At 34.0% G+C, this 12,735-nt stretch overlaps 1 protein-coding gene across 1 annotated transcript; it reads left to right on the top strand.

Moving 5' to 3' along the window:
• The first annotated feature begins 5,253 nt into the window (after window positions 1-5,253).
• rgs4 (regulator of G protein signaling 4) lies at window positions 5,254-7,991 on the top strand. Its single transcript, XM_067374247.1, has 5 exons — window positions 5,254-5,449; window positions 5,758-5,874; window positions 5,990-6,051; window positions 6,590-6,753; window positions 6,847-7,991. Exons 1-5 carry the CDS (start codon window positions 5,406-5,408, stop codon window positions 7,093-7,095), a joined length of 636 nt encoding a protein of 211 aa, XP_067230348.1. The 5' UTR covers window positions 5,254-5,405; the 3' UTR covers window positions 7,096-7,991.
• The last annotated feature ends 4,744 nt before the right edge of the window (window positions 7,992-12,735 follow it).

Here is a 12,735-nt window from a genome sequence, read left to right on the forward strand (position 1 = left end):
GACACAATGCTCTTCTATAAGTTGTACTGTATCATATAGGCCTACCTTTTGATGTTCATATTTCGTTCTCTGGCAAGAGGAAGAGAAGATCGGTTCATGTGCGCCTGATCCGCCGCTTACAGGCGCTGCAGAAGCTAATCTGTCACACGCCGTAGGCTATTAAAGAGCGACATCTATTGTTTAATTTTTGAAAAAAAAAAAATAATAAAATCGACTGAATTTGAAAGTTAAACCTTTTTCATATTAAAACTAACAAAGCACAAAGAGTATTGCGATTATTGGGTATGTTCTGATATGGTAAGCCTGAAACAGATGATAGCAATATAAAGAAGCAAACTCATAGGATTTAATATGAAGCGTCCGTAACGGTCACGTCCGTAACGCTTATTATGGTTGTTCACAGCAACGTAGTGAAATGAATTGTTGATCCTAATAAGCATAAACATAATTTAGCTTTGCATATAAAGTTTCAAGTTATTTGCATTTATAATTGTTATATGACATAAACTTAATCATTAAAACGTTACGGACGTGACAGAGCACTGAAGCGTCCTGACCTCTTTATTCTAGCCCTTATAAATTCATCAGGCAGTGCTGTTATGACTAAATGAGTGTATTTATTTCTCAGGCATGTATCCATCTTTCTACACAATGCTTACTGCTAAAATTAAAGTTTAAAAAATGGGGTCTTTGATCCCTTTTTTGAAAGCATGAAATATGGTTGGTTGAAAATTTAATTTAAGCATTGTTACTTACCACATATATTGTGGATAAACAAGGCAATTTTCTTAAAATTTCTGTTAGAGCACATTAATACAGTATATTACAGACCTAAATGGACAATTTAAAAAGGGTTTTGTTCTTTTGGTTAAAACTTTTTTTTTTCATAGTAAAGATGACCTTTGCGTGGAATTGCCCAATAATAGAAATATTGCAGTTGGTCAATGGCGCAGTCTATTTGAGTTGCCTCAAAATAGCAACAAGTCAACAATGCGCCTGAACACATCTTGTTTTCAGACCAGCACGCCGTGGGTGCACAAATGCATTTGCTATTTAAACAATGTAGCGCAGGACGTAAAAATGATAACTGCTTCGGGCTGAAACTAGCAAAAAACACTTGCGTCGCACCTGGCGCCGCATTGCACCAGGTATATAATAGGGCCCAATAAGTGTTCGTTCAGTGGTTAATTTTTGTTCACCCAAAAATTACAATTCTGTCATCATTTACTCACCCTCATGTTGTTCTAAACCTGAGTTCCTTTGTTCTGTTGAACACAAAAGAAGATATTTTCAAGAATGTTGGTAACAAAACAGTTGCTGAACCCCATTGACTTCCATAGTCATAATTTCCAAAACAAACAAAAAAAAAAATGCTATGGAAGTCAATGGGGACTAGAAACTGTTTAGTAACCAATACTCTTCATAATATCTTCTTTTGTGTTCAACAGAACATAAAAACTCTTCGAAATAATTTTTATTTTTGGGTGAACGGTCCCTCTAAAACTCATAAATTTTGGGTTCAGTACGAGTTAAGGTCTGTTTTCAGCATTTGTGGCATAAACCATAAAATGACAATGATTTAAACAGCTTTACAGCTCAAATAACAAGTTATAACATTCATTTCACCGTCTCGGTTACCTCATCAACACGACAACCAGTAGCGCAGCTCCTCAACAACCGTCCATACCGGCGTGATGAATACGATCCTCAACTGGATGGAACTGAAATAAATACTTTGAATGTTGCGAACCTATCGGACTTATGATAGCAACCTGAATCGTAACAAAGCACTGTTCGCCAGAGGAGGACTGGTCCCCTGAGTAAGCCTGGTTTCTCCCAAGGCTTTTTTCTCCATTTTAACACCTATTTGCCACTTGTTTGCCACCTGATGTCACCTGTTGGAGTTTGGGTTCCTTGCCGCTGTCGCCTTTGGCTTGCTTAGTTGGGGACACTTGACATTTGACTTGACATTTAATATTCAACAGTGCTTTGATCTGCCTATATTGACACTACTCTTTAAGAGCTGCTGTGCAGTCAAAATAATGTACCAGTTATCAATGTAAAGCTGCTTTGACACAATCTACATTGTAAAAAGCGCTATATAAATAAAGGTGACTTGACTTGACCTATAGACCCAATATAGTCTGGCTATGAGTAACCCACTTCTAGCCAAAATAACCTTGAATTTGGTTACATTTCATTTTTGCCAAAATAAATTGTGATATGTATGATATTCCATCATATAAGCAAAGTCAACATGGTGTTTGGTTTCATTTCTATGGTTAGACATCAATTAAATTTTCACTGACAGCCCAAATTGTGCCTTGTTTTAGCCTAGACATCAGGGCTGTGTTTGGATGGCTATTAGACGTCTTTTACACGCAAAATTGCTTGCTGGGTAGTTACACATTTCTGCTTTTAATTCATCCCAAAATGGCCCCATACACTTAATTTAACCCCATTCACCATTCACAATTCACTTTGATTTTCTTCTTCTTCTTCTTCTTCATCTTTTAAAAAGAATTTTAATTGTTACTGTATGCCATAAAGGGTGTTGATTAAGCTTCACTTGTATTGATCCTGGAATATTCCATGAACAATTGACACAACAAGAACTATTCATTCCTGGACAGATTAATTCCAGCAGAAAGAAAATCAATAGCAGTGAGGGCTATAATCTCAGGAAAGCATGTTTGCATGTAATCAGCCTGTACTTACACTCTGAGGCATGAATGTTACCATCAGATGACAATTTTCAGAAATTGCCCTATTTTGTAATTTTGCTTTTGTACATTCTGTACTAGGCACAGATTCAACTTCTTAACCTCTGCATGCAAGATAAAGACGGTACGTAACATTTGCTTTTTTACAACAGGCTAATCAAAAGCACAGCAATTCAGTCAGATTTTTTGGCAGGTAGTTAAAAGGAGATGTCAAAACTACTAATGGTCATATGCTATGCACTGAATAAACAATATAATTGTGCATGCGTCTATATGATGATGCAGAAGAATATAATAGAAATACAATATATCTTTTTTTAATATATAAATACAATTTCCCAAAATGATATTTTATAAATTGCATTTCTTCTTCTTATTATTATTGTTGTTTGTAGTAGTTGTACTAGCATTTTTACTTCTTTTGTGGTTAACTGTGAAAATAGATTCTGTTTCTGTTTACAGATTAATCTTGCAATCTAGTAATCATTTATCTACAGGAGACTGCATTGAATGTGTAATCAGTGAAAACCCCTGAGGTTTCCAATATCTAAAACCTAATGGAGCTGAAAGGAACGGCCCGCATGCTTTGAGTCACAGCCCCACATCTGGGACCAGGTAACTTATGATAAGAAGAAAAGCGTAGATTACTACAAGGAGAAGCTGACTTTTGCCCTGAATATGATCTCATATAATCTTACTTATCACATTCTCACTCTGTCCTGGTTTAAACTATTATTCATTCATACACACCTTGTATGGTCTAGCTGATGCAGTTGAATGCACTGGACCTGATAGATGTACTGCTTATTTTTTGGTTCTGATGTCACAGGTTTGTCTTTAGGCATCCGAGCTATTGATTGGTTCAATACTTTAGATGTGTCAACAACAGTTTGAACGGGATAGAGGGAGAAAAGACGTGTTTTTAAACAAGTTTTGTTTACAAAGTCTGTATTGTGAGGAGCAAGATGAAATGTAACTGAATCAGTGTTATATATATAAAAAAACGATTGTTTTTTAATTACTTGCTGAACGGGTACATTCAGTTTATTGAGAGACCTCTTTTACGTTTTTCACAAAGATATGGTTTATAATTCCAAATGTTGATGACACATTGTGAAATGTTATTAATATTACTAAATTGCAGTTAGAATGTCTTTCTTGCAAGAAATTATTGCTATCAGGATTTAAATGCTGCAATAATTTCAAAATGAATTGCATTTCCTGTGAGAGGGTAATTTATAATCTGACACTGTTAAATAAAGACATGACATGATCTGATATATAAATCAGGGTAATGATAGCTATTCTATGACAGCCGGTGATTAGGAGTCTGTTCCTGTCTCCAGATCATTACAGAATTTGGCCTTTTGCCCTTTCCTTTTAGAGTGTAGTAAATTAGTTTTTTCCATTGAGGAGATTTGTGTCATGACTTAATCAGTTCAAAATAATAATGGGTTCTTGATATAAAGGAAGCATTTCTTTAAAGGGTTAGTTCACCCAAAAATGAAATTTCTGTCATTAGGTACTCACCCTCATGTCGTCCCAAACCCGTAAGACCTTCATTCATCTTTGGAACACAAATTAAGTTTTTTTTTTATTAAATCTGAGGCACACATAGGCAGTAACGTCATTGTACCTTTTGAGGTCCAGAAAGGTAGTAAAGACATTGTTAAAACAGTTAAAATGTAATTTTGGGTGAACTAACCCTTTAAGGCTTAGTTGAGATTGAAGACTTGGACAGAACAAAATGTTCAATTGCCTTGTGCACAGCTTTAGTCTCATTTGTAGTGGTCCTAATGTGTAAGATTTATTTCTTGAGACAGATCCATTTTTTTTTTTTTTTTTTTTTTAGGGCATTGGGGGGTACAGACAAATTAAACTGAGCATGGAGACCACAAATATTTGACACTTAGAGAATGTTGTTTCTGTGACCTTAGAGGCTGCATGGTGTCATGGAGGTCAGTCAGAGTGTTTAAATACATTTTGTGCTGTGATTGTTTGTTCAGAACACTCTGGTGAATAATAGCAATATTATGGCATTTGCAGAAATGAAAAACATGACATTTGCAGAATATAAGATTTGCATTAGATGTATGAATGATTTTAATTCAAATAAGGTAGAAAATAAATTTAGGTTTTTCTAAAAAAGTATATCTAAAGAACCATATGAGGCTTAGTATATGTATAGTACGTATAAAAACCACTGTAAGTTCTACTTCTCTTTTGCATATTTTATTATGCATTTTGGATTTCAGAAAGCAATAAAACCTGACAGTCCATTTATTTAATTTTATACATTTCATTTGAATTATTTTTTATTTTATTTTATTTGTTTTGTTTTGCTTTGTTAATGTATGCAAAACATGCAGCAAAAGTACACCACAAAAATTCCATCACATGTTTATTATAGCTACATCAGAAATTGATTTAGGTTCAACAAAAAGAAAGTTCATACATCAAACTCCTTTCCTTTAAAAAAACAAAACAAAAAAACTTGGAAATTACCTTGGTTTTGCATCTGCTTTGTTTCTGCCTCTGCTGTGATTGGCTGGCTCTTCTGTTGTGAAGGATGGGGCTGTATAAAAGAAGAGTTGTAGGAGGAGACTGCATTGAGATTGCGAAGATCTGCTTTGTGACAGACTCTTTTTCTCTAGCGTTGGATTTGTATTACGCACCAGCACCATGTGTAAAGGGCTCGCAGCCCTCCCTGCAACATGCTTGAAAAGGTATGAATATGCTTATTGGGAATTGTAGGAGATATTGTTACTTTTGTTTCAAGACTATATTATGTTTTTATACTCTGTATACTCTCAAGTGGACTAATAGCAAAGTATGTTGTTTTGGTATCAGATAGCCTATCAATATTTGCTTTAAGTAATGGAAAAAGGAAAAGTATGTCTTTTTTATGTCTGTAATAAATTAGAAGAAAAGAAAACAAGCTACTTTTAAGTTACTTTTGCTTTCCATAATTTTGTTTCCATAATAGATACTATAAAGCCAAATTATTCATTTAATTACATATTTTATTCAACAGCGCCAAAGACATAAAGCATAAGATTGGCTTCCTGCTTCAAAAGCCAGATCCAACTCAAGAGCAGAGGGCTTTGAAGGAGAAAGAGAAGGAGAAGGCAAAGGTCACAGTGGTGAACAGGTAAGGCTGGAGCAACATGGCTGTTATTATATTATATTATATTATATTATATTATATTATATTATATTATATTATTGTTGAACATTTTGGTTATTTATTCTTCATCTGATTCTAGAATTCCTCCTGCTGAAACTGAGAAATGGAAAACATCATTTAACAACCTGATCAAAAATGATGGTAAGATTCCAGATTATTTGGTTATGCAATAAAAAAACAGATTATGATTAAATCTTAGAAACCAGCACGTGTTAATGATGGACAGGCTGCGGCTTACTAATGACTTAATAAGAAAGCCTGAGACTTCTGCACTGACCCTTGTTTATTCAGCCTTGTATTTGCTGTCAAAGAGCCCATGGCCTCATTAATGTCTCTGTTAAAGGAGACTATGTTTTTAATCACTCTGACAGGCCATGACCATATTTTTCTCACGCTCCAAAGCGTGTGCTACGTGTCCGCAGACTGCACTGGTGGCCCCTGAAGAGCTTAAGTATTCTGCTCTGGTGGGCCACAGGGGTCATTAACCACTAGGGCAGTCCTCAGAGAATCCCCCCAGACTAAAAGCCTTGACCTCTTCATTCCAAAACCTCCTCAGCATCCGCTCCCTCTGAGTTTAAATGTAGATTTGAATGTCTTCAGACATATTATATTATATTATATTATATTATATTATATATTATTCAGTATACTGAGTCTCACTGAAATTCTTTCCTTTCAGATGGTCGGAAGGCTTTCGCTTCCTTTTTACAGTCCGAGTACAGTCAGGAGAACATTGAATTCTGGGAGGCCTGTGAGGATTTCAAGCAGACATCAGTGGACAAGATGGATATGAAAGCTAAAATGATATTTGAACAATATGTTGAAGCTGATTCCCCCAGTGAGGTGAGAGCACTGCTTGATTGCTGAAGGTCTATTCGCTTATCTACCATTTGTAAAATGTACTCATAAATCTCCATTATTATTATTATTTTTTAGGTGAATTTGGATTCGGCAACCAGAGAGCAAACTAGAAAGAATCTGGAAAGATGTGAAGCATCCTGTTTTGAGGAGGCTCAGAGTAAGATATTCACTCTCATGGAAAAGGACTCGTACAGGCGCTTCTTGAAATCCAAACTGTTCCTGGAACTCTCTCAACCACCGATGCACAACAAACCCTGTAGTTTAGAGAAGAAAGGAAAGCAACACGTTTCTGACCTCAGTCAGTGCCTGCCTAGTTATGCCTAATCTGACCCATCTTCTCCTAGATGAACAAAGTATATGACGAACTTTGCCGTAATGTGACTTTCACTCATTTGGCTCTGTAAAGCTTGTTCATGTTTATGAATAATAAAGGTTGTACACCAGAGCCAAGCTAGATATTATTAGATGGCTCAGCCATTGTGATTGTAAAACATTTACCTTTTAGTCAAGACCCTCAGAGGCAGAACTTGTTACACAAAAGCTATTTCCCAATTTTAGCTTTGCAGCAATGTTGTGAGTTCTCATGCGTGACGGTCATCCTCTGAATGGGTTTAATGCAGGCAGTGGTGTTACTGACAACAAAAATAACCCGCATCTACAATTCGACCATGAAATTCCTTTGAATTGGCTTTGGGAAAACAATACCGGTGTTGTAGTTTACAACTAAGTGACTGTTACAGACAGAAAAAGTCTTGTGCTAAAGACTTTATTTGAGCTACGATGAGAATAGGACCATTGACATCACTAACAATAACCAATTGTATTCTCTTTAACCTTGTAATGTCATGTAATACGTGTATTTATATATGTTTATGTATAAGCTCTCTTGTCTTTACAGGTGATGTAAATTCTTTCTACTTAAAATGTGAACTTTCCAGCATTTTCTTTTTCTATTGGCCATCCATCATAATCCACAAAATGACAAGTGAATGTGATAAATGTGCATGTGCAATGTATTACCTGTCAACTGCCAAAGATTCACAATGCATTGCGCAGTGAATCTGTGTCTCGACTGTAAGGCAGTCTTTACATATCAAATCACAAATGCTCTGGTTAAAATAAACGGCCAAATGTGAGTTGTTTACATATTTGTTTACTGGTTCCATATTTATTTTTTTGTCATGTTTATGAATAAAACAACATCATACAATTCAAATGGTCTCTGAAATACTTACAGATCAAACAGACAACTGCTGCATTTTACATTTTACAACAAATTGTAATTGAAGATTTAGGCTTAAACAATTTTGAATATATGTACTGAGGTTTTTTTGAGAGAACAAAGAGATTAATTTATGACAACATTACTTTGCAGTCATTCATATATTTTTAATAAAAATAGTCAAATATTAAAGAAAATTGTTTCTTAAAACCATTTTTTTTACAAAAATGCTAGTCACATGCTGTGTATAGATTGTTTTTAGTATTTACTTTTTAAGTATTCAGTATTTCATTTGGTTTCTATCCGTATCTCATTACTGAAACGTTTCTCATTACTGAAATGTTTCCTTCCAAAACACGTGATAATGAGCACCCATGTAACTTGAGTGTGACGTAATGGAGTATTGCTGTACGTATGTGGATGTTTAGAACATTGAGTGAAAGTGTACAGGAAGTTCAGATATCTCAAAAACTATAAGTTCTCTCATGAGTATTTCCCAGATATTCCTAAAATTTGACCATTTGAAACCACGTAGCAAGACCATGTAACTATCTTTTTCAGTAAGTTTACTTATTAACTATTGACACATTCAAGTATTCTATTCATATACACCAATATTTCTCCTTCCTAAAGCACACTGATAAAGAATGATTACAAATCATGATTACAAACATTTATTTGTATTTCTGTGCAGAAAACTCTAGCAAATGCAAACATGCAAACAAATGGATGTAATTTAGAGTGTTGTTATGATGTTGATGAAAAGTTGTGAGAGAACAAACAATCTTTTTGAATATATGAAATGAGATTTCCTTTAATCCAATCACTCTCATCTCTTGTTTTTAAAACAATGCAGATAGTGTTTTTTTTTTTTTTTTTGGTAGTAATCAAGGTAAAGTAAAGAGGCTGAGTTGGAGTGGGTTCTTTTCGAGACGACTACAGGATGGGAACATTTAGTTCTGATCTCTTTTGTGCTTCCCTTTTGAAGTGGGAAGCAGAAAAAAATCTAGGGATGTAAACAAATGATGTGACACTTCAAAGATGCACATTCAAATGAAAAAACAAAACAAAAAAACAAACACAAATGGAGTGATGAGTGAAAATGTTTAATATGAAATATTGCTGTACATCTCACACAGAGCTGTAGGGTACAAACGAAATGTTTTCCCCAAAGTTTATGATGATTGAAAACATGATTGATTTAGCGACTGTCGAGAAATGATCAAAAAAGCTTTACTGAAAATCATTTAAAAATAAAGACAGCGAGCCTTTAAAAGCATAGTTCACCCAAAAATGAAAATTTTGACATCATTTAAATCTAAATCTGTATGAGTTTCTTTCTTCTGTTGAAAGAAGATATTTTAAAGAATGTGGGTAACCAGACAGTTGATGGCGCACATTTACTTCCATAGTAGGAAAAAAAAGAATACTATGGAAGTCAATGGGTGCAATCAACTGTCTGGTTAGGGGTGTAACAATTTATTGTGTCACAATATATCACAATACAAAATGTGTTGTGCATAGTTCATCTAAAATTAAAATTACTGTGAGAAAAAATCCAAGTCTACAGAGTTTTAGTGTAAGCACTACATTAAACTACTATATAATATTGAATATTATGTATAATCATGAGATGGGGGAATATTTGTGGGTCCTGAAAATGCCAAATGTCTGTTACCAGTAAAAAGTGTTTTACGTTATAGTCAGTGGCAGAGTGCAAACATATTCATCTAAAATAAATCTGTTTTTCAGAGTTACAATCATGAATATTTGTATTCTGGTGTCACCATTGTCCTGTACGGAGCCATGCAAGAAAAAAATTAAATGATATGCAAGAAAAAAATTAAATTGTGCCCATGATTTACCAATTCCTTCCCTCGATTTAAAAAATCATGCGCCTGATTAACTATTTCGTTCCCTCAATTTATAAATCATGCGCATGATTTATAAATTGAGGGAACGAAATAGTAAAACGTGCACATGTTTTAGTAAATCAAGGGAACCAAATAGTAAATTGTGTGCACGTTTTAGTAAATCGAGGGAATGAATTAGTAAATCGTGCGCACGATTTAGCCTACTATTTTTTTCCTGCATGTCATGTCCAGGGCTCCGTAGTCCTGTACATTGGGTTACCAACACCAGGTCCAAGCCTATTCATTTCCACCCCCAATTTAATACCAAATTTAGCATTTTAATCAACAGTACATTTTTTTGTTATCCTTTTACCATGTCTTGGATTATTGCAATAATATTGTATCGGGAGTTCAGTATTGTGATATGTATCAAATTGTGACATGAGGGTATCGTTACATCCTTGTTACCAACATTCTTTGAAATATCTTCTTTTATGTTCAACAGAAGAAAGAAACTAATACAGATTTAGAACCACTTAAGGGTGAGTAAATGATGACAAATTTTTTATTTTTGTGTGAACTATCCCTTTAATCCCATATTTATTAAAATCAATCAATCAATCAATAAATAATAATCAGGACCTCCCAGGGGAACTATAAAGTAGATGCTTATAGATATATAGACAAAAATGGTACAGCATTATTTTTTTGAGAAAGATATTCAAATACTTATTGTAAAGTAACTTCAGCAAATTGTATACCATTTTCAGCTTATTTCAAAACACTCTTTATTGTAGCAATAAACCCTTTCTTGATTTTAGTACTTAAACAACGTATATCCGGCAGCTACAACATTGAAAGCATATTTTATAAATGCCTCTTTCAAAACAAGTCTATTCAATGTCACTCAAGGAAAACAATTTATTTCAACACAGGCATTTTCCAACTTCATCTCCTGCTAAATGTAAAGTGTTTCTAGTGGAATTTTTAACCAGATTTGATTTATATATATATATATATAGTGTACAATCAGTCTCCAAATTCAAACTAATCAATTGTATGTTAAAAAACAGATTTAATCCTTTTGAACAAAAATTAAACGATAATGATTTTTGTCTTAATTTTAAAAAATAATTGTTTAAATTGTTTGATTATTTTATTATAAATTTAAATATTTTTATATTATATTTATAATAATAATATTAATAAAATATTGTTTTATATTTTATATAAATATATAATATATGAATTAATAATAAAATATAATTTTTAAATTTAATTATTATTATTATTATTATTATTTTCAACTTACCTCAGTCAAGCCTTTTGTAACGTAATATTTTGCAGTGAATAGCAACAAATTGTTGTTTAGGAAAGTGTTGTTGTGGTGGTGCTTGTTTCTATTTGCTGAAAGAAAATGGCCTTTTTACCCAAAGGGGCCTGTAGCCTCTTTGTACCATGCTTTCTATTCAATTAAATTCAGCACAAAGGATAGATCAAGTGGAACTGAGATGTTGCTGATGACTTTGAGTGAAGGGCATTATGGACGTTGCCATTATGGACACAAACCCATTTTGCATTCGATGGGTAGACATTTCAATTTTTTGAGTCCCATAATCTGCTCACGTACTGTGTTAAAAACAACCTACAAAGACAATTTAATTACTATCTACATAGCTGTTTTACATGCCCAAAAGAAATGTGTGACTTCTCAGCACTCCTCATCTACACTGACATGACATGTTTTGCCTTTGCCTGCAGTTACAGAGGAGCAAATGAGCGTCTGGTAGAGCAGAGAACAGGCTGTTTTTCTCGACCGATTTATCTCGTTTTCTCTGTTCTCTGTTCTCTTTCGTAGCAGGATCTTGCTGCAGGACAGCAGCCTGCTCATTATGGCTCAGCACAGGGCTTGATGTAATTACACTCTGCTCTGGCGCTTCAGGTGCTGCAGTGCCTGTTTGATCATTGTTATTGGAGTGGGCAGCTTTTGAAATGGCAGAAACATACACACGGAACAGCATTGAACTTGCCTGAACCAAAGAAGAATAGACCATATTATAATCTGCATCTGAAAACCTATTTAACAAGTAACACTATGGGCTGAATTACTGTAACTGAGTTGCATTTCCATGCAAAAACTCCCCCAGTCCAGTTTAACAAGGTGCTATTTTCCCTTGTTGACATCCTGTAAACAAGGGAATAAGATTTCGGACACAACCATTGACAATTTGTGATTCACACCTTCACAACTCCTTCACGAACTTCTGGTGCATATTGCAGATTATATGCATTTTGCGTAACACTTATAATAAGGTCCCATTAGTTAACTTTAGTTAATGCAACTAACAATGAGAACTATATTTGTTACAGTATTTATTGATCTTTATTTACGTTAGTTAATACAAATGCAACTGTTCATTGTAAGTTCATTTCAGCTCACAACTCAGCTCATACAACTTTTGATTTGAATAATGTATCAGTTAATATTATAATGATTATATTGAAAATATAATATAGAAATGACCATAAATTAAGTTTGATGCTTTAGAAATATTTTATTATATTACGTATCTTTAACAAATAACATTTAAATTAATTTGAGACAATTAAATTTGAGACAATGTACTTATTGTGTGCATACTGCATACATGTTTTTTTTACATTGTACACACATATATATATATATATTAAACTGTATATAATTGCAGCTGTGATTATTAATTTCTGTAATTACATATACAACAACACTGTTGACCCTTCCCTTACTCTTTCATTCACCCTTAACCCTTAAATGCATACCTCGGGTCTTTATCGACCCGGGAGGTCATTCACTACCCTCCTCCTCATTCATTTTTTAAAGACAGACATCAACCTTAGTATCAATTCATT

The sequence above is a fragment of the Chanodichthys erythropterus genome, chromosome 21 (assembly GCF_024489055.1).
Source record: "Chanodichthys erythropterus isolate Z2021 chromosome 21, ASM2448905v1, whole genome shotgun sequence".
In the NCBI taxonomy this organism is placed as follows: Eukaryota; Metazoa; Chordata; class Actinopteri; order Cypriniformes; family Xenocyprididae; genus Chanodichthys; species Chanodichthys erythropterus.